The following is a 23,195-nucleotide window of genomic DNA, read 5'->3' as shown; positions in this document are numbered from 1 at the left end:
GCCTTCCAAGCACAAGGATTACAAGCATGTGCCACCAAGCCTGGCCTAAGATTTTTTTTTTTTTTTTTTTTTTTTTTGTGGTACTGGGTTTCCTGGAAACCCTTCTACCTCCGGGCTACACTCCCACACTCCCAGACCTATTTTTATACTTTTTTATTTGGAAACAGGGTCTCTTAAGCCAATGTGGCTGGCTTCGAACCTGCGCGTTCCTCCTGTCTCTGCCTCCCAAGCGCAGGGATTACAAGCATGCGCCACCACGCCCGGCTGAGCTGACCCTTAAAGAATATGATTTAAAGGCTAAGCAACAGTATAAGCATATGCACATGGGAGGAAGTATGATTTGTGTGGGGAAGTTTTCTTTTTTTTCTTTTTTTTTTTTTACTGGGGATTGAATTTAGAGGCATTCTTTCTCTGAGTTATGCCCTCAGTCTTTTTTATTTTTTGTTTGGAACAGTCTTACTGAGTTGCTGAGGCTGGGCTCAAACCTGTGGTCCTCCTGTCTCAGCCTTCCAAGTACTGGGATTACATGTGTGTGCCACCATGCCTGGCATGCAGGGAAGTTTTCTAATGAGGATACGGACATGTTTGATACTTAATAAAGAGTAGGTTATATTAAACAATACCATGATATGGAAAGCCTTGAAAATCAAAAGTCTAACTGGTGTGCATGAAGAATTGAAGTTAAAGTAACGCAAGGAAAACAACTAGAAAATAAGCTGGTGGTTGTTTTTTTTTTGGACCCTCGCTATGTATCTCAGGCTGGCCTCAAACTCCTAGGCTCAAGCGATCCTTCCTCGGCCTCCCAAGTAGATGGGACTAAAGGTTTGTGCCATTGTTTCTGGCTTCAGATTTACTTGAAGCTTCATAGTCAGAAAAAGTAGAATTTTAGATTATTCCCGTGCTTTTATTTTTAAGCTGGTTTTATTTATTTATTTGTGTGCGTGTGTGGTACTGGGAATTGAACCCAGGGGCATTCTACCTCTGAGTATGCCCCCAGCCCAATTTTTTATTCTTTATTTTGAAACAGGGTCTCATTAAGTTGCAGAGGTTCTCACAAAGTAGTGGAGGCTGGCCGCAAACCTGCAATACTTCTATCTCATCCTCCCAAATACTGGAATTACAAGCATGTGCCACCACATTTGGCTTTAAACTGATTTTAAAACTCATTTTTAAAAGCACAGTTGTATAAAGTATTTGCAAGTAAATGTATTGTTTAACAAAGCCCTTATTTGCAAATAATTATATTGTATTATAAGAATAGTAGACACTCAGGTGCTTATTTTATTTTCAGAAGGCAATGTGACTGTTGTTTTCCTAATTAAGAGATTTTCTTTTAATTCTTTAGGGATTACACACAGATACATCCACAGCCCTTTTTATTTTTAATTCAAGATAGTCTCCGTAAGTTGCTGTCCTTGTAATTGTCCTGCCTTATCTTACCAACTAGCTAGGATTATAAGCATAAGCCACCTCTCCCAGTTGATTTTCTGTAATTCTTAATTTTCATTAGTCAGGAACACTGCCCCACATGGTAATTTCAGAAGTTGAACCTCTTTATGTATCTGCCTAGTCAAGAAAAAAAGGCCTTGGAAAGAAAGAAAACATGTGTTCCATGAATGTTTTCTGTAAAAATGAGTTCTAAAGTGGTATAAATACTTCTGACATTCATTTAATGATTTACTTACATAATGACAGTTTCAAACATGAATTACTGCCCTCATTTATCATATAAATTCTAAAGGGCATAGCTTGTAGAAAATGTCAAGTTAGGCCGGGCAAAGTGATACACACCTATAATCCCAGTACTTGGGAACCTGAGATGGGACCATCACAGGTTCAAGGCCAGCCTCAGCAATTTAGCAAGAGTCCATTTCAAAATTTAAAAAATAGAAAGGGTTGAGAGTGTAGCTCGGAGATAGAATGCCCCTCAGTTCAACTCCTAGTGCCAAACAAAATGTTGTATCTTTACAGTCTTTTTTTTTTTTTTTTCTTGTTTTCTTTTTTAAGGTAATGGAGATGGAACAGGGGCTTTCTACCTCTGAGCTACACCCCCAGCCCTGTTTTTTATTCTTTATTTTGAAACAGGGTCTCACTGAGTTGCAAAGGGCCTCACTAAGTAGCTGAAGCTGTCCATGCACCGCGATCCTCCTGTCTTAGCCTCCCAAGTACTGGGATTACAAGTGTGCGCCACCACGCCTGGCGTTTTTACAATCTCAATACACTGTAAGATTTATGCTGTCCTTATTTATAAAACAAAACAACAACCAAAAAAGAAAAAAAACCCACTCAAAACAGTTAATAGCAGGAAAATAAAACAAAATTCTTGTCCTCCTTTCTTCCAAACCAGCTCACTTCAGCCTTTTCATGCCTGTAAGTAAAAGTCCTCTTTTCAAAGGTTCCAAAAGGAATGGAGCTAGACTGCAGGATAAATATTATACATATTTTATTTTTCTTCTTGTACTAGAGATTGAACTGAGGAACATTCTATCTCTGAGCTATAACCCCAGCCTTTTTTATTTTTTATTTTGAAACATGGTCTTACTTAGTTGCTGAAGGTCTCACTAAGTTGTCACAGCTGGCCTCAAACCCGCCATCTTTGTCTCAGTCTCCCAAGTACTGAGATTACAGGTATGGGCCGCTGCTTCTGGTTTATATATGAACATAGAGTGAATTGCAGAGATTTTGTTTACATCTATGAACCAGGAACCCAAGACAAATTTACATGCATCTTACTAGTTATTCAACCAGGCTGATATGTCCAAGTTCTCTTGTTGTGTATATGCAAAATAGCTAAATGAAGCCAGGTATGGCTTGCACACTTGTAATCCTAGTATTTGGGAGGCTGAGACAGGAGGATCGAGGGTTCGCAGGCAGCTTCAGCTACTTAGGCCATCCGCAACTTAGTGAAACCCTGTTTGGAAAAAAAAAAAAAAAAATAGGGCTGGGGGTGTAACTCAGAGGTAGGATGCCCATGGTTTCAACTCCTAGTTCTAGGGGAGGGGAGTAGTTAAGTGAAAGGGGAGTAAGGCCTTGGAGTATTACAAGTGTTGAAGTTGAAGAGTCTGCTAATGGTGAATGAACTTTTCTTTTGTCAGGACCAAAACGTCTTTGACTCTAAGAAGAAGGTAAAATTAACCAATGCAGAAGGAGTGGAGTTTAAGCTTTCCAAAAAACAGCTGCAAGCTATAGAATTTAACAAAGCTTTACTTGCTATGTACACAAATCAGGTAATTAATTAACAGCAGGCCTTTGATTCCCTGACTAACCCTTCTGTAATATAGCATATGAGGCATAATGGGTGTATTAGTCTAAACTATATTTTAAGTCTATATTTTTGTCTTATTTCCTTCTTCAGAATGTCATAGGTCTTAGACTTTATTAAGTAATTTACCCAATTATTTTTAAGGTTGTGGGGTTGGTAACTTTTATTTTAAATATGCTTTTATTGGGGTTGGTAACTTGAGAATAAAATAGCATTAATACCATTAAGTAAAGTGACTTTCATTACTTTCTAATGTCTCTGAATTAAAATAGAATCATCAGAGTGGCTTGTCATGATTATAGACTTAAGATTCATCTTTCATTTTAGTTGTGAATAATCAGGTCATACATATTAAGGAGGTCAATTCTAATATGTGTTCCAATTAAATTCTAAACTCATACTCTAGAGCATAGGGTTTTGGTGGAAGTGTGAGAGGCAGTAACATTTTTATTATTACTTAGGACTGAGATACTTTAGCAAGAAATAGTTGAGTATTATTATTTTTGAAGCAGACAATTATATTGATGTATTTTTTAAAATTCTTTGAAGTTTAGGCATGCAAATGAATTATGTGGAACTTGTTCTTTAAAGCTTTTAAAACTGGTAGCTTAAATTCAGTAAAATGGATATCTTTTGCTTACAAGAAAAAATTGAAAACAGATGCTATAAACTGATTCTCTAACTTTGTGTAGTTCTTCAACCTGGTATTTTGTTTCAACTGATTTCCTCCATCATCTTGTTTTTAATTTTGGTTCTTTAGTGTTTAATTTTAATTAACTTATTTTGGTGTGTGGGGAATATCTTCTAGGCAGAACAATGCCGCAAAATATCTGCCAGTTTACAGTCCCAAAGTCCTGAGCATCTCTTGCCTGTGCTGATCCAAGCTGCCCAGCTCTGTCGTGAAAAACAGCACACAAAAGCAATAGAACTGCTTCAGGTAAAGAGGTTATCTTTACATAAGTTTAATGGGGTTTCAGGCAATTGCAGCCTTGTTTCATTTTATTATTCTGTAATAACCTATAAGCTTATAAGTTTGTTAAGAAAACTAATTAGGTGATATACCATTAGATATATTCCATTGTCACTTTAATTCTTAGCTTCTGACTTTGCATTTATATAAATTTGTATTATGTAAATATTTGTCATAAACCCTGAGGAATGGTTTTTCATTTGGAGACCCACTTAATAAGAATTAGGTTTATACTACCAAAACATGGTTCATTCTACACACACACACACAGTGTTGGGGATTGAACTCAGTGGCAGTCTACCTCTGAGCTAGACCTCTAGCTTTACTCTACTTTATTTGTTATTTGGAAACAGGGTCTCGCTAGGTTGCAGAGGCTGGCCTTGAACTTGTGATTCTCCTGTCTCTGACTCACACATACTGGGATTATAGGCATGTGCCACTACACCCAGCACATGTTTTAATTTCTTGAATATAGGTTATTTTGGAAAGTTGATCATGGTAAAAGTTGGACCATCTTGAGAAGCAAAATTGCCTAGCAGGGACCCTCAGTAAGGAGACACCATTTGAGTATTCTCTTTTGAAAGAGAAAGTCTATATAGTATTCTTATTTCTCTGTTAGTGACTTCTAGGAAAGTTGGCATTATTGCACTTTCAGAGCATACCTTTAGAACAGAGAGTTTTAAATGAAAATTTTCTTAAAACTGAATTTAAAAAAAAATGCTTGGTGGTACAGGCTTATAATGCCAGTACTTGGGATTCTGAGAAGAGGATCACAGGTTTGTAGCCAGACTCGGCTACTTAGTGAGATCCTCTGCAATTTAGTGACACCCTGTTTCAAACTAAAGAATTAAAAAACAGGGCTGGAAGTGTAGCTTGGAGATAAATGCCCCTAGGTTCCATCCTCAATACTATGTGTGTGTGGTACTGGGGATTAAATCCAGAGGTGCTCAACCACTGAACTATTTATGTCCAACCTTTTTAATTTTGAGAAAGGGTCTTGTTAAGCTGCCAAGACTGGCCTTAAATTTGGGATCCTTGTGAATAGTGAGTATTATATGCATTCACCACTGCTCCTGACTTAGGCTTATGTAGCTAAGTAATTGTAGTATCTGTGATTGTGTAGCTTAAATGTAATTTTTTCCCCCAACTAAAAAAATTTTAGGAATTTTCAGATCAGCATCCAGAAAATGCAGCTGAAATTAAGCTGACCATGGCACAGTTGAAAATTTCCCAAGGTAATAATATTTAATTTTGATGTTTTGCATATGATAAAACATAATTATTACTGTTTTAAGCAGATATTATAATGAGAGAGTTGCCCTTTTTCTTGGCTTTTTATTCCTCATTTGTTAAAATGGTTCTTATTCTGGGCCTTGAAGGTCAGTAAAAGCAAAGGGTTCTTCTTTTCCAAAAGACCATACTTACTGATATTTTCTGGCTATGTCAGGTATAAAATTACTGAAATGTAATTACGGAATTACGTCTGTCAACATCTGTATAAGAAGGGAGTGTTTTGCATTGTTCCACTGTTTCTTAGCTTGGCATTTTATTCTCATTTATACTACATATCAAAATTAATGAGAACTGAGCCGGGAGTGGTGGCGCACGCTTGTAACCCCTGCGCTTGGGAAGCTGAAACAGGAGGATCGCACAGGTTCGAAGCCAGCCTCAGCTACTGAGTGAGGCTCTCAGCAACTTAGTGAGACCCTGTTTCCAAATAAAGTATAAAATAGGTCTGGGAGTACAGCCCGGAGGTAGAAAGCCCCTGGGTTCCACCCCCAGTACCACCAAAAACAACAACAACAACAAAAATTAATGAGAACTGATTAATACTCAAAATTATTAGCGTTTTTGTCTGTGGTTTTGAACAAACCTTGAGTAGAATTATGTGTATGTTAGCCACCAGCCACATGTACTCGTTTTTATTTTAATTTAAAATTAATCTTGCCAGGCATGGTGGTGCACACTTGTAATCCCAGCATTTGGGAGGCTGAAACAGGAGGATCACAGTTCACAGGCAGCCTCGGCTACTTAGTGAGGCCCTTTGCAACTCTGTGAAACCCTATTTCAAAATAAAGAACAAAAATAGGGCTAGGGGTGTAGCTCAAAGGTAGAATGCCTGTGGGTTCCATCCCCAGTACCAGAAAGAAAAAAAAAATAAGGTTCAGTTTCTCGGTTGTGCTTGGCACAGTTCAGAAACGTATTAGCCACTCTCAGCTAGTGGCTATTGTGTTGAGTAACACAGATGATAGGATATTTCCATCATTGCTGAAAATTCTGTAGTTCTGGTTTAGAACATACCTTGTAAATGAGGTTGATAAAGGGTCAAAAAAAGCTTGATTACAGTGGCTGAAGTGGAAATTTCATGGATTAGGGGAGAAGAGTTGGCAATTAGGGAAAAAAAAAAGTCTAAAATGTTTAGGTAATAATGTAAACAGGGTTGAGAAATACTGCTGTCCTCTGTTACCCTGTCCTCGCGTTTCCTTACCTTCTTTCCTCTTTTTCTTTGCTTCTTTCCTCTTTTTCTTTCTCCTCACCCTTCTTTCTTTGCCTTTTAATTTACTTTAGTTCTTCATCTGTATTTTGGTTTTTTTCTGTTTGTTTCATTTTGTTTTGTTTGTTTTGCTTTTATTGGAGACAGGGTATTGCTCTGTTACCAAGTCTAGCCTTGACCTCCTGGGCTCAAGCATACTCCCTGCCTGATGTCCTGAGTAGCTAGGACTACAGTCATATACCATCACTTCAGCTGTCTGGTTTCTAATTTATTTTTACAACAATTACTTTTCATCCTGAAGTTACTAGGAGTCTGTCATGGTTTCTTGTTTGTTTAATTTTATTTATTTATTTATTTATTTATTTATTTTTTGGTGGTGGTACTGGGGTGGAACCCAGAGGCCTCCTACCTCCGGGCTATACTCCCAGACCTATTTTATATTTTATTTGGAAACAGGGTCTCACTAAGTTGCTGAGAGCCTCACTAAGTAGCTGAGGCTGGCTTCGAACCTGTGTGATCCTCCTGTCTCAGCCTCCCAAGCGCAGGGATTACAAGTGTGCGCCACCACGCCTGGCCTTTGTTTGTTTAATTTTTAAAACGAGAAGGTTTAAGTTGATGAGGTTTGCAGTGAGTAGAAAATCAAAATTTCAACACCATAAATTTTTCATTGCGCTCATGTCTGTAATTACATATATCAAGGCCTTTAAGGAAGAGTTTCCCCCCACTAATTATCAAGTTAGTCTATAAAGGAGAAATAGAACTCAACAGACTAGGAATAGTGAACCTAATCAAGGTATATTATTTTTTCACAAGTCAGTTTCTTTATTTGTAAAATGTATAGAGAAAGTACACTCTCCCTAAGACCCAAAGGCTTATGTATTTAGAAACATTACAAAATAAGACCCATTATTTCTTTCCTAAAGAAAAGTGATAGGAGGAAATAAAATTTCTTGTATTTTTTCTCAGATATTCTTTTTTCACTGTGGTGCTGATTTTGTCTTTAATCTCTTAAGGTAATATTTCCAAAGCATGTCTAATATTGAGAAGCATAGAGGAGTTAAAGCATAAACCTGGCATGGTGAGTTTGTAACTAAAATATTACAAGACTGAGAAAACAGTGAGAGTTCATTTGTGCATCCTATGTTCCTTTTATCCACTTTAATTTCTACTTATTTTCTTATATATATGGAAGGAATGGTAAAATATAAATTACTTAGCTGGTATAAATTTAACTTCGTTTTGTGTTCTGCTTTTTGTTGACTTATTCAGTCAAATGTGCTGGGCACTATTTGGCTTTTATATTATCAATGAAAACCACCCTCAAAAAATTGCAGACCTGTGTAGAGAATATCTCAGCCTAAATTGTTTGTCAGGTCAATGTGCATTCTTTGAAGAATCAAAACTAAATTTGTCAGCCATTCTTATTAAATTTAGTTTTAATTCTTCAGTTATTCAAATATACTGGTTTATTAGTTTACTAGTACAGCTGGGGAAGCATCTGTTTGATAGTAGAGATGAATTCTTTGGTGGTAGTTTGTACATCTGTGGAATAGGAACTTATTCATGTTTCTATTCTCTAACACTGCAATTAACGATAAATATGTGATATTAAGGTAGTACTTTCTCTTCAAATTTTAAGGATTTTGCTATGTTTTATATTAGAATTATATACAATATATGGCTGAAATTTTTTTAATATTTAATATCTGATCATTTGCACCTTTCATGGAATTTATCCATTTATCTGGATTGTGGAGCTTATTGCCATAAAAGTTCTGCATTATAGTCACTTATCCTCTGAATGCCTGTAGAACTTCTCCTTCCTGAATCTGATTACTCATACCTTTTTTTTTTCCTGATCAGTCTAGCCAGAGTTTATCAGTTGTGCTGATGTTTCTTAAAGATCCAACTTTTTGTTTCTTTTCTATCCTCATTCTCCCACCACCCCCAAATCCCAGCCATGTGGGTCTGTCTCTCAGGCACATGAGGCAAACTTTTCCTGGCTTTGTGCAGCTCCTCATGGTAGTTCAGGCACACTAGTGTATGCCTCCCTGATCATACACTTGAAAGTCTAGCAACATCTTACTGTGTAATTGTGGCTAAGCACTTATTGTCAACTTCTGAACGTAGCAAACCATTTGTGAACCAGCACTGTTTTAGAAGAAAGATATATTTTACAACTACCTTAAAATTAGAAAAATGTTATTCTTCATAGTACTTTTAGGAATAAAGTTATTGTAATCTCAAAAGAGCAATTTTTATGGTGAATTGGGTACTGACAGAGAGCCTAGCAATCTTTATTTGCTAATTTTTCAATGTTCTCAATTTTTTTAAAGTATATTTTAGGAGTAAAGGGAGAATTTGTTCATTAATTGATACCTTTGGCTGGGTAGGTGTCTGCATTAGTGACGATGTACAGCCACGAGGAAGATATTGACAGTGCCATTGAGGTCTTCACACAAGCTATTCAGTGGTATCAGATCCATCAGGTAAGTAAGGAGTAAAATGTTAATGAGGACTTGTTTTTACATAAATAATGCAAAGCTGCAGTAATGAACTAAAAATTTCATCAAACTGAAATATTCTAAATCACTGTGTTGTTTTCTCAAGTCACCACTTTAAAAATAAAATGTTTGAGTATCAAATTATTTTTTTAAGTACACCAGGTCTCAAAAGTTACTAAAAATGAGGAATGGCAGAAAAGTGGAAAAAAAAAGCTCATTTATACCTTTTGAAGCTCCGTCCTCTGTGTGTGTACATGTGCTTCTATGCATTATCTCAAGAAACAAGAATAATTATAGTACATGACTACATATAAGAGCGCTCATCTTAAGTGGCTAGAGAGCCCATACGGGTAGTCAGTTTGAACAGTAGTGTACAGAATATTTATCATGCCTCCATCTAATAGGAACATGTTCATTTTTTCAGTGTGGGTCTCTGCATAGGTAGTATTCAATCTACCAGCATATATACACACAAGTGGCATTTATATTATTACCACTATTGGCAGTGGAGGGACGTCGGTGTTCTGGGAAGTATTATGGTAATGTTTTAGAACTCTGTTGGCATATCTTTTAAGAAATGACTTTAGGGAGGTGTTCCTAGTCATAGATAACCTAAATAGAACTGGGTTGTGCAACAGTTAATAAGTTGATGGTGACTTGTGCTGTTGGTCTGCCCACCTTCCTGAAGGTATGCAAGTTTTTTTTGATGTTTTAGGCATTCAGTAAATCCTAAGATGGAACATTCAATGGATAGGCCCATTTTAAAGGTCTAAAAAAGATAACTTAATGATATGCTAGATATTTAGCTTAACTTTTTTTTTAATTGAAGCCCAAATCTCCTGCTCATTTGTCCTTGATAAGAGAAGCTGCAAACTTCAAACTCAAATATGGGCGGAAGAAAGAGGCAATTAGTGACCTAGAACAGCTATGGAAGTAAGTACTAAAAGGTGGAAATGTAAAGATCCATATTTTATTGCTGTTACTTGATGTAAGGAAGATTTGTATGTTATGTTACTTTCTTAGTTTTTATAAATGCTTAGTAACACTCTTCTTTTTTTAGGCAAAATCCAAAAGATATTCATACCCTGGCGCAGCTTATTTCTGCTTACTCACTTGTTGATCCAGAGAAAGCAAAAGCGTATCCTTTTGATTGTTGTTCCAGAAAGCTCCCCATAGAACACTAGAGCTCTTCTCGAACATGTGTTTTGATCAGGTATTTTCCTATTGTAAATCTCACTTAATAACCAAAATCCCATTCTAACTAGTAAAAAGCAAAAGTTAGAATTATTGGTCAGTTTGATTTAAAAATGCAGTGATATGCCAGACATCATGGTGCCCACCTTTAATCCCAGTGCTTGGGAAGCTGAGACAGTTGAATCACAGGTTCCAAATCAACACAAGACACTGTTTGAAAATAAATAAGCTGGGTGTAATGGTGCACACTTATAATCCCAGTACTTGAGATGCTTAAAACAGGAGGTTCAGAGGCTTGTGGCCAGCCTCAGCAACACAAGGCCTTCTACAACTTAATGAGACTTTGTTTCGAAATAAAATAGGGCTGAGATGAGCTCAGAGGTATTAGAATGCCCCTGGATTCCATCATTGGTACCATACACATAAAAAATGAAAATAAAAAGGGCTAGGTGTATAACTCACAGATAGAACACCTCTGGATTTAATCCCTGGGACCACAAGGAGAGAGACAGACAGACAGAGACAGACACAGAGACTGGTGGATACAGTGATCAATCTACCTTGAGTTAGTTTGTTCCTGAAGCCAAAATAAAGTCAAGATACCACATTGTACTTCAGGTTCAAGTCCATTTGCACTATATAGTAAGTAGCATTTCTTACGTGGGTCGTTGTGCATGAATTCTGAAATGCTACTCTGGTTAAGTATTTGGATCAGTATTTGAGTTATAGCTGGGCAGGTGGTACATACCTGTAATCTAGTAACTGGGAGCCTGAGACAAGAGGATCACAGGTTCAAGACCAACTTCAACAATTTAACAGAACTCTCAGCAACTACCAAGACCTAAATTGAAAACAAAAACTAGAAAAGGGGCTGGAGGTGTAGCTCAGAGGTAGAATGCCTGTGAGTTTAATTCCTAGTCATAAGCCCCCTCACTATGCATGCGTGCGCATGTGCACGTGCAAACACACAGAAGTGTTTGGGTCATATGGCCATAGTGTTTAATTGATTGCGTTTGGATGATATGAATGCTAATTTAATCAAGATGTGTTCCCAAAACCAAGGTGGAATGGTTGCTAAATAGTCATAAATGAGAACCTTTGCAGTAAGCAGACCTATATTTTAACAACTATAGTTGTTTAAGAGCTATCTTGAACTGCATCACTTTAGTTACAGAATAGGTGATTAGAATTTTTAAGTTCTCCTTTCAGGATTGCTATATAATAGACATTAGCTTGCTGATTTATTATTTTGTAGAGGACTTAAGATTTTTTTGCTTTCAATCAAATATATTGACAAACATGTGTATGCGTGTATTTGTGTTCCTGAACTCCTATTCTATCCCAGTCTTAGTAAACACTTGCCCTCATCAGATAGTATGTCTCTAAAAGTAGATGTCGAGGCTCTTGAAAATTCTCCTGGTGCTACATACGTTCGGAAGAAGGGTGGAAAAGCTACTGGAGATAGTCAACCAAAGGAGCAAGGGTAAATATATTCTCATAAAAGTTTCATGTGAATAAAGTTTGTGTGTGTGTGTGTGTGTGTGTGTGTGTGTGTGTGTGTGTGTGTGTCTGTGTGTCTGTGTTTTGGTGGGGGGTGGTTCTGGGGTTCCTAGATACCCTTCTACCTCCGGACTACTCTTAGACCTATTTTTATGTTTATTTGGAAACAGGGTCTCCTAAACTAGCGTGGCTGGCTTTGAACCTGCACTGTCCTCCTGTCTCTGCCTCCTAAGCGTGGGGATTACAAGCATGAGCCACCACACCCAGCTCTAAATGTATTTTTTGTGTGTGCATATACACATGGTTTATAAATATTTTTCTCAGATTGTTTTTGTTGATGCTTTTCCCAGAAGGGTGATTATTTTATACTTACTGTTTTCAAGTTTGTATGTATTTAATATATCTTAGAGATCTTTCCACATACTAAATGTTGATATATTCTATTCTTTTTATACAAAGTATTACATTGGCTGGATATTCCCTACTTTATTTACCTGTTAAGTTCTTAATGTACATTTAGTACATCCATCATTTAGGTGTTTTGTGGGTTTTTTTTTTTTTTTTTCAGAACCCAGGGATATTCTACCTCTGAGCTACACTCCCAGCCCTTTTTTTTTTTTTTTTTTTTTTTTTTTTTGGTGGTGCTGGGGGTGGAACCCAGAGGCTTTCTATACTCCCAGACTTACGGTTGCTGAGAACCTCACTAAGTAGCTGATGCTGGCTTTGAACCTGTGAGATCCTCCTGTCTCAGCCTCCCAAGTGCGGGGATTACAAGCATGCGCCACCATGTCGGGCTCCCAACCCTTTTTTTTTTTTTTTTTTTTTTTTTTGGTGGTACTGGGGTTCCTGGAAGCCCTTCTACTTCCGGACTACTCTCCTAGACCTTTTTTTTTTTTTGGTACTGGGGTTGCTGGAAGCCCTTCTACCTCCGGGCTATACTCCCAGACCTATTTTCATATTTTTATTTGGAAACAGGGTCTCCTAAGCTGGTGAGCGTGGCTGCCTTCGAACCTGTGCGATCCTCCTGTCTCCGCCTCCCAAGCGTGGGGATTACAAGCATGCACCACCATGCCCGGCCCAACCCTATTTTTTATTCTTTATTTTGAAACAGGGTCTCACTGAGTTGCAAAGAGCCCCAGTAGCTGAGTATCTGAGAACCTGGGATCCTCCTGTCTCAGCCTCCCAAATGCCAGGATTACAAGCATGTGCCACCACACCCGACTCATCATTTAGTATTTCTGAAACAGTACAGATGGTTTATTTTGCTGGAAAAGTTAGCCATCTTCAGTTAGTAAAGGAGGTTAAGATTTGTGTTCTTTCCTTGTTCTCCTATATTACCATCTTAACATAGTTAGCAGAGATCTATAGTAAAATGTTGAAGATTCTAGTTTTCATTTATAATGAATGTGGCATGGAAGAGATCACGTTTTCCAGTTTTGTGATTTTTCATAATTATTTTACTTTCTCCTTTTTAATGCCTTTTAAAATCTAAATTTTTTTCCCTATATTAAAAAAAAAAAGATTCAGGGTTGAGAATGTGGTTCAGAGCATGTGCCTAACATTTGTGAGGCCTGGGTTTGTTCCTCAGCACTGCAGAAAACCTTCATTGCAAACTATTTGATAGAAAAACATTATCATAATAAATTTTTAAAATTTAAAATGGGAAGTAAGCCAAGCATGATGGTGCACACTTGTAATCTTAGTACTTGGGAGGCTAAGACAGGAGAAGGATCATGAGTTCTCAGCCAGCCTAAGCTACTTAGTGAGGCCATCCACATCTTAGTGAGACATTGTTTCAAAATAAAGAAAAAAAAAAAAATAGGACTGGGTGTGTAGCTCAGAGGTATAATGCCCCTGGTTTCAATTTTTAATACCCCCCACACACAAAAAAATAGTAAGTAGAGTCTCAAAAATGTTGCATTGTTCCAAATGCCATTTCATATGATTCTATTTTCAAGCCTTATTCAGGAACCTCCAAATAAATTCAAACTAAGTCTTAGGTAGATTTTCTAATATCTGTTTAAATATATATATATATATATATATATATTTGTGGGGGGGGGTACTAGGGTTCGTTGAAGCCCTTCTACCTCCGGGCTACACTCCCAGACCTATTTTATATTTTTATTTGGAAACAGGGTCTCCTAAGCCAGCGCGCGCACCTGGTTTCGAACCTGCGTCATCCTCCTTTCTCCGCCTCCCAAGCGTGGGGATTACAAGCATGCGCCACCACGCCCGGCTGTTTAAATGTTTTTAATAGGTCTTTTCTACCAAAACAGTTTTTGGGTAACTACTAAGAATATGCAGTTTAATACTTTAGTTTTTACAGAGGTATACTACATGAAGTGTTTTTTTTGTCTTCCTCTTTTCATTGTAGCTTTCAAAATGCTTTACAATTTGAAGTGTTTTCTTGATTTTCTTAGGCCTTTTTCAGGTGTTTTTTTTTTGGGGGGGGGGGTTGGTGGTACTGGGGTTCTTGGAAACTCTTCTACCTCTGGGCTACACTCCCAGGCCCATTTTTGTACTTTTAAAATTTGGAAACAGGGTCTCTTAAGCCAGCGCAGCTGGCTTCAAACCTGTGTGATCCTCCTGTCACCACCTCCCAAGCGCGGGGATTAGAAGCATGTACCACCATGCCCGGCAGTTGTTGTTTTTAATCAGTATACTTAATAGAGGTTTTGCTTATTTTAAAAGTTGAAGCCGAGCCGGGCGTGGTGGCGCACACTTGTAATCCCCGCGCTTGGGAGGTGGAGACAGGAGGATCGCGCAGGTTCGAAGCCAGCCGCACTGGCGTAAGAGACCCTGTTTCAAAAATATAAAATAGGTCTGGGAGTGTAGCCCAGAGGTAGAAGGGCTTCCAGGAACCCCAGTACCACAAAAAAAAAAAGTCGAAGCCGGGTGTGGTGGCGCACACTTGTAATCCCAGCGTTTGGGAAGCTGAGACAGGAAGATCTTGGTTCAAGAACAGCCTCAGCTACTTAGTTAGGCTCTTTGCAACTCAGTGAGACCTTATTTCAAAATAAAGAATAAAAAATAGTGGGGGTATAGCTCCAAGGTGGAATGCCCCTAGGTCCCATCCCCAGTACTACAAAAATCAATAAAAAATTAAAAGTTGATAAATTCACATGGTTTAAAATTTAAAATTAGAGCTAGAAGTGTAGTTCAGTGATAAAGCACTTGCCTAGCATGTAAGAGGCCCTGGGTTCAATCCCTAGCACTGAAGAAAAAAAAAAAAGAAAAGAAAAGAAAATGAAAAAGTACAAAAAGTCATTCTATTCCTATCTAGCCTTCTCCTTCCCAGCACCTTCACCATTGTAACTTTTTAGCAAATCCTTCCAGAGGTATTCTTTGTGGGTATTTTTACATGTTCTGGCAAAGAATAAGAGCTTATCAATTCTCTGGAGTCTTAGCAAACATGGGTAACTTCCCAAGAGGTATTATAGATTTTCATACTTGTGCATATTACTTATTATCATATTTCAGATACTATTTAGAAGGTTGTTTAAAAGAAAGATGACAATTGTTTCTAAAGAACAGATATTATAGAAAAAGTTTTGCCTTAAGTCAATCTAATTTGCTGATTTTTTCAATGTATTTGTGTTCTGGAAAGCATTTGTGACCCTCTCTATTATATTGTCTCAAGTGTGATTGAATTTAACCTGAGTTAATATTCCAGCTTATTTGTTAGCTTTGGTGAGCTGGTATTAAGTCTCAAAACACCTGTTTTGACAAAGTGACCAGCTCGTTCTTTTCCAGATACTTAATATTCTGTAAATACTTTAGCACAGTGGTTATAATGATTTTTCTTCTCTTTTTAGACAGGGAGATTTGAAAAAGAAGAAGAAAAAGAAAAAAGGTAAGCTTTCAAGAGGGAAAACTAGATTTCTTTCTACAAGATAAAAATTGGGTTTATCCCAAAATAGAATTCTATTACTAGACATATATTTAATACTGCTCTCTAATATCTTTTTTTTTTTTTCTTTTGCGGGTCTGGGGATGGAACCCAGTGGCATTCGACCTCCAAGCTCCACCCCCTGCCCTATTTTTTTATTCTTTATTTTGAAACCAGGTCTCACTAAGTTGTGGAGGGCGTCACTAAGGAGCTGAGTCTGTTGGCAAACCACGATCCTCTGGTCTCAGCCTCCTGAATGCTGGGATTACAAGGGTGCGCCAGCATGCCCAGCCTCTCTGGTATCTTTGAACACTGACTTTGTCTTGACAATAACAAAAATTCAGCCAGGCTTGAGGGCTCATGCTTGTAATCCCAGTACTTGGGAGGCTAAGACAGGAGGATCCAGGTTCTTGGCCAACCTCTGCTACTTAGTGAGACTCTTTTTCAAAAATAATAAAAAATTGGGCTGGGAGTGTTGCTTAGAGGTAGAATGCCCCTGGATTTAATGTCCAGCACCACAAAAATAAATAAATAATTTATTAATTTTATCACTTTTAAGAGTACATTGCTGCAGTTTGTCTAAATTAAGATTATTGCTTTTGTACTTTATTACTGTGACTGTAGACTTAATGTACTTGCCTTGAGTTTTTCATCTATAAAATGGAACATGATAGTATATACCTCAAAGGATTAAATGAGATATTCTTGTGTAAAGCTCTTAACAGTCAGGCCCTCTGCAACTTAGTGAGACCCTGTTTCAAAATAAAGAATAAAAAAAAATCAGGCTGAGGGAAGAGCTCGGGGTAGAATGACCCTGGGTTCAATCACCAGCACCACAAAAAGAAAAAAAAATACATACAAACACACACACACACTCACACACACAACTGACAATCTGGAGATATTTTAGCATCAAGATTTGTTGACCCAATATCTTTTTGTTCTTCTCTTCACAAAACTGAATCCGATTACACTCTTTAATAAAGCATTTGTTTGAAAAAGAGCCATATGCTTGTTCTTTTACTCAGGTAGGAAGGTAGGGCCTCTCTGGGCTCAGCAAGCCTTTCTTACTAATCTGATTGGGCCAACACAGATCAGTTTTAGCCCAAACCACCAACCAGGGGAATGTTGTGCATCAGTTGGCTTAGACTGTATTCTTTAATACCTAGCCTTCCCTGTTCTTGAGTTTGGGGTACTTGTGGAGTAAATCATATTGCTTCTTGACTTTGCCCACTGCCATAAGTTTGCTACCACTGTTATACCTGTTTGCCTGCTTTCAAAATTTGTTGGCAGTATTTTTTCCCCTATTTTATTTACTTATTTATTTATTTTGTGGTACCAAGGGTGGAACCCAGGGGCTTTTCTACCTCCAGGTGCTCACTCGCTCTCATATATATATATATATATTTTTTTTTTTTTTAATTTTATTTATTTATTTTGTGTGTGTGTGTGATACTGGGTATGGAATCCAGGGGCCTTCTATCTCCGGGCTACACTCCCAGACCTATTTTATATTTTTATTTGGAAACAGGGTCTCTTAAGCCAGCTGAGGCTGGCTTCGAAACTGCGCGATCCTCCTGCTCCTGTCTCAGTCTCCCAAGTGCTGGGATTGCAAGCATGCGCCACCACGCCCGGCTTTTACTCCTATTTTAATGTGCTTATTATTTCAGTGGATTTGGGTAGACATACAAGCTAATATTTGCATTCAGTCTTCTATCTTTAACTAGAAGTCTTACAAAGGTTCTTCACTTTTGTCACAGTACTTGGAAATGGATATAAATTCAATATATAATTGTTCTGTATATTAGAATTGGAACAGGGAAGCAGCTGTAGGTAGAAATAACATGCATTGTTACTTTCTTTTCATTTTTGTGATTTCCAGATGAGCATTTTTAAAAACTTAGAAATAGCTGGGCGTGGTGGCGCACGCTTGTAATCCCCGCGCTTGGGAGGCAGAGACAGGAGGATCGTGCAGGTTCGAAGCCAGCCGTGCTGGCTTAAGAGACCCTGTTTCCAAATAAAAAAATATATAAAATAGTTCTGGGAGTGTAGCCCGGAGGTAGAAGGGCTTCCAGGAACCCCAGTACCACACACACAAAAAAATAAAAACTTAGAAATAATATATGCTCATTCTAAAGACAAAAGAAAACAATAAAAACAAAGGTAATAGATGTTTATCATTATAAGCAGCATAAAGAGTGGAAAATTCCTTGCCACAAATCATGCTCCCAGCAGATGATGATTCTTAATGTTTATCTAATTACTTGTATACATAATAAGATTTTTGTAAAAATCTATACGAACATAATTTGTTTTAATCATGTCTTTATTTTGTTTTATTTTATTTTATTTTTTAGTGGTACTAGGAATTGAGCCCAAGGGCATTCTATCTCCAAGCTACATCCTCACCCCTTCTTCTTTTTTTTTTTTTTTTTTTAATAGGGTCTAACCAAGTTGCTAAGGCTGGCTATGCACCTGCGATCCTCCTATCTCAGCTTTTGAAGTACTAGGATTACAAGCATGTGCCACCACACTCAGCTAATCCTGTACTTTATAGACTGAATTGTGAAAAAAATTTTCAAAATTATTAAATACAAATGCACCTCAGTTTTAGCCTAGTAGTTATAAATCTTACTGTAGTGTGGGTGTTCAATCATTCTTATTGAAAGACAATTTTTCTATATAACTCTGTGACTCATCTACTTCTGCCTATAAGTTTCTAGGAGCCTATAAGTTTTGGCTGATATTGCCAAATTAAATTGCTCTTCACAAAGACTATGTATATGCTTCTACCAGTAGTGTTTTGAGTATTTCTTACCATTTCACCAACACTGGGTATTATTAATATTTGTTAGTCTGGTAAATTTTGTTTCTATTCTAATTTACAGCTAGGTTAAATGTTTTGTTTAAATGACTTATTTCTCCTAGTTTACCCTAATTATAACTGTGACCATTTTCTTTGAGCAATTTATCTATTGACTAGAAAGAACTCTTTCTATATTAAGGACAGTAATCCACTCTTTTATGTAGTATATAATTTTTTTTGCTATTTTTCTTTAAAAGGTGTGTCTTTTATCAAATACAAATGAAGTTTTTACATAGCTGTGTCTGTAAAATTTTTTATGACCTCTGAATCTTGTATCAGGCCTAGATAACAAGGCCTGTTCTCTTGCCAGATCATACAAATAAACTTTTAGACAAATTTTAGTTGTAGGCTTCAGTGCATTGTTTAAACAAACTATCTTGAAATTGTTAATGGGCACATCGTTTATTTCTGAATTGATTATTACACAGGAAAACTGCCTAAGAATTACGACCCAAAAGTTACCCCAGATCCAGAAAGATGGTTACCAATGCGAGAACGTTCTTATTACCGAGGAAGAAAGAAGGGTAAAAAGAAGGATCAGATTGGAAAAGGGACCCAGGGAGCAACGGCAGGAGCTTCATCAGAACTGTAAGCTACAGTACAGCTAGAGTTCACTTAGAACAGAGGTGGTTGTTGAGATGGACTCAAAGATATTAGTGAGAGTTTGCTTATCTAAGTGTGAGAAGTATAGTCATATATCTTTGAGAAATATTTGCAGTATTTAAAAGAAAGAAAATTTAGTTCTGGTTTGATTGTATTGTAAGCACTAAAACTATCTGATCATATTATAAAAATTACCGTGTACCCAGCCATCAAAAAAAACTCAATTACATCATTTTCAGGGAAATGGATGGAACTGAGGACATTATGCTAAGTGAGATTAGTCAGTCACAAAAAATAAGAAATCAGATGCTTTCCCTAATATGTGAGAGTTAGGGAGAAATGGGTCATAGGAAGAACTCTAGATGAAAAAGGAAATCCTATAGAGAAGCAAATAAGGCAACCTAAAGGAGGAGAAAGGAGGCGGGAAGAGGAAAATCTCTAAAACACACAATGTACTTAAACATATCGAAGTCAACCACTAAGCCAAGCAAGGGGAGGACGGACGGGGAGAGAATGGGGTGGGAATTGGGTAGGGGTTAAATCAGTGATGTGTACATGTTTGTACACACAAGTTTTTTACCACAATATGATGTATGAATATAATGCACCAATAAAAATTTTAAAAAATAATAATTAAAAAAAAGAAAAGAAAAGTATATTAAAAATTGGTTTAGGAGTGTAGCCCGGAGGTAGAAGGGCTTCCAGGCACCCCAGTACCACCACCAAAAAACAAAAAACAAAATAAAATTAAAATGTAAAAAGTAAAATTAAAAAGTAAAGCCAAGTGAAATTTTTAGAAAGGAAAAAGACTATCAGAAAGCTTGATGTTTCTGATACTAATAAGAAATCCACTAGATGATAATAGAATAAACACTAAGAAATAAAGGACCTGTGGATTTGAAGAGAGACCATATAGAGAAGAGAAAAACTGATAAAAAAAAAAAAAAGAAATGTAAAACCTCAGTGTCCCATATTAAAAAAAAAAAAAATCAAGCAATCTGAAGTGTGTATAATTGGAGTTCCGGGGGGGGGGGGGAACGGCAATATTGAAGCAGAAAAAGTATGTGCTCAAATAATGGGTGAAATGTTTCAAATTTGATGACATATGCTAATATAAGCCATCAATATGCTGATCCAAAAAGCTGAATGAACCACACAAAACCAATCCCTGACATATATTAATAAAATTGTTAAATATCAAAGATAAAATAAATGAAAATTACCTTGTTTAGTTTCAAGGAACTAAATACATTTCAAGCTAACTTGAGTATTCAGCTAACTAGATAAACAAGTGTTAACAAAGTAGAAAAAATTTAAATAATTAAAAATACTATTTCTACATAGAATTATAGGTTATTTAAAATGTATTTTCTAAGCTTTCTAAAAATTACTAGGTACCTTATATCACATTTTCTTTAGTTTAAAATAGTAAGAAAGAAAAGGAAGGAAGGTAGGGGGAAGAGAGGGACAGGGAGTTGAAGACCCACCTTAAAAGAGTTGGAACGCGTATGGAATGTATGGGAGATTATTAAGTGTGAAAAGTAAAATCCATGTACATTCATTTTCATACTCTTTTCCTTTGTTGAATTTATGAATGATCCACATTTTTCTAATCTGATTATTTCAGGGATGCCAGTAAAACTGTGAGCAGCCCACCCACCTCCCCACGCCCTGGCAGTGCAGCAACAGTTTCTGCCTCTACAAGCAACATCATACCCCCAAGACACCAGAAACCTGCAGGGGCTCCAGCAACAAAAAAGAAACAGCAACAGAAAAAGAAAAAAGGAGGAAAAGGTGGCTGGTGAATAGAATGTTCTTGTTGCAGGCTATTTTTAAACTAGTCTCAGTGACAGCTAGGAGCATAATAAAGGTAACACAGCAAGAAGCACAGACTGCTCCCTCTTATATCCCCGTGTTTTCATAAAGTAATTTCTTGTGCATCAAATAGGTAAACATCTTCCTCAAACTGCCTCATCAGGTTTGGCCTACTTGTGCCAGATTATGATGGCTGAAGATGATTGGGCATTTACCCACCTTGATATCTGTTGCATCCCTTATCTTTGTGTACTGATTTGATCTTTGATCTTTGTTCCGTTTCACAAATAAGGCATGTTATCTAAGGTTTCCCAGAATTTAAACAATTTCTTCAGTTTCAACTGGAATCTACAGATACTGTTCAAGTCTCACTTTATGTCTTAGCAGGCCCTAGGAGCTGATCGTGGTAGCGCATGCTTGTGATCCCAGTACTTGCTGGGAGGCTGAGACAGGAGGATTGCAGGTTCGCAGCCCGCCTCAGCTACCTAGTGAGGCTGTCTGCAACTTAGTGAGACCCTGTTCCAAAAATAAAGAATAAAAAGTGGGGTTAGGGGTGTAGGTTGGAGGTAGAATGCCCCTGGGTTTCATTCCCAGTGCTGCAAAAAAAAAAAAAAAAAGAAAGAAAGGAAGGAAGGAAGGGAGGGAGGGAGGGCCCTTGGAGCTAAAGTGGAATCTTCTGAGCATTCCAAATATGCACTTAGAAATATCATGTGATAAAGAGACCTTATTAAAACACAGGTATTCTTCACTTAATTAAATGTATGGCCACAAAAAGACTAAGAGTGTTTTAAATAGCTATAACTATAAATTCTATTTTGTGATATTGGAATATGGAATACTTTTCATATATGTGTATGGCTTCTTTGTACCTTTTATCATTTTCAGATTATGTCAAAATGCTGATTTAGCACCATTGAAGACCTCAAGAAAATATATAAATGTTGCAAGTTGCTGACCTTTAGACCCAGTGTTCTAAGATCAGGTGGGTTTGGACTATCTCAGTCAGAAAGATTAAATGGCCCTCAGCTGGGCAGTGCTGCATGCCTGTAAACCCAGTGATTTGGGAGGCTGAGACAGGAGGATATCAAGTTCAAGGCCATCCTCAGCAACTTAGTGAGACTTTCAGCAACTTAGACCCTATTTCAAAATTTAACAGGGCTGAGGGTATAGCTAAGAGTCCTGGGTTCAATCCCCAGCACCCCAACAAGAAGAAAAAAATGGCCTCTTACATAGAAAAGAAAATAATACCAGGCAGTATTAAAACCTAATAGGACTGTTTGCCCAATTAATAAATACTCAGATGGCTCCTCTTTCTAGTTATGGGTTATCACCATTATCTTTCTCTAAGAAATGAAGTATTTTACAGTCAGTGTGTGGTGTGAATGTTGCTTTTGTCTTTCCATGCTTACAAGCCACTTTCACATTCAACAACCACGAGACACACATTAGGATACTTAATCCTTGTTAGTATTCATATTATGTTGCCCAAGATACCATTTATTTTAGACTCATGAGTATTCCCTTGTGATCAGATTACTTTCTCTCTGTCCTTTTTAATAAAGTGCTGCTGTGTTTACTCTGAAATATTAACTGAAACTTCTTCAAATGATTTTTTTAAACTTTTCATCTTTGCAAGATAAGAAATGGGGTGCTGCCTTTGTCTTTAGCATAATCAGAATCTGCAGTGGCATCTAAATGTGAGATCTTAAAATAAGAATGATTTATTATGGTAAAATACTTTTTTGAGCTCTACAGAAAACAGTCTTCTGGTAAGAGTTACAGATATTTATTCCTTCTGAATATATCCCATTAGAAGAATAACTTAGTTAAATGTGTTATTTAGGATTCCAGTTATGTTTCTGTGGTTAAGGATGGTCATTTTTTTAGATTAAGCAACAGAATCTTGGTGAAAACTACCCATCTTTGAAAATTTTGACCCAAGTACAACAGTGAAATTTATAATTCTCTTATCCATTGTTATCAGCAGCCAGTGGAATTAATAGTCATTGCTATAAGCAACTGAAACCTCAGTTCAGATAAATAAGTTATTGTCAAATGAAGTGTAAACATCATTTACATTACCTTTCTGGTAATT

The 23,195-nt window shown here is 37.1% G+C and overlaps 1 protein-coding gene across 1 annotated transcript in view; it reads left to right on the top strand.

Moving 5' to 3' along the window:
* The window catches only part of SRP72 (signal recognition particle 72), a gene marked incomplete at its 5' end in the record, with an annotated part of 33,621 nt that extends 12,384 nt beyond the window's left edge, over positions 1-21,237 (top strand). The window contains 11 exons of the mRNA XM_080698110.1: positions 3,096-3,227; positions 4,071-4,199; positions 5,395-5,467; positions 7,740-7,804; positions 9,120-9,215; positions 10,060-10,163; positions 10,291-10,368; positions 11,770-11,907; positions 15,743-15,780; positions 19,111-19,270; positions 20,913-21,237. Coding sequence (XP_080554236.1) covers positions 3,096-3,227; positions 4,071-4,199; positions 5,395-5,467; positions 7,740-7,804; positions 9,120-9,215; positions 10,060-10,163; positions 10,291-10,368; positions 11,770-11,907; positions 15,743-15,780; positions 19,111-19,270; positions 20,913-21,090 — 1,191 coding nt within the window. The 3' untranslated portion in view covers positions 21,091-21,237. The remainder of the gene's footprint in view (positions 1-3,095; positions 3,228-4,070; positions 4,200-5,394; positions 5,468-7,739; positions 7,805-9,119; positions 9,216-10,059; positions 10,164-10,290; positions 10,369-11,769; positions 11,908-15,742; positions 15,781-19,110; positions 19,271-20,912) is intronic.
* Between the last annotated feature and the right edge of the window lie 1,958 nt (positions 21,238-23,195).

This window comes from Muscardinus avellanarius (assembly GCF_963383645.1).
Source record: "Muscardinus avellanarius genome assembly, chromosome: 6".
Taxonomy (NCBI): Eukaryota; Metazoa; Chordata; class Mammalia; order Rodentia; family Gliridae; genus Muscardinus; species Muscardinus avellanarius.
This window is presented reverse-complemented; position numbering and strand designations above follow the sequence as displayed.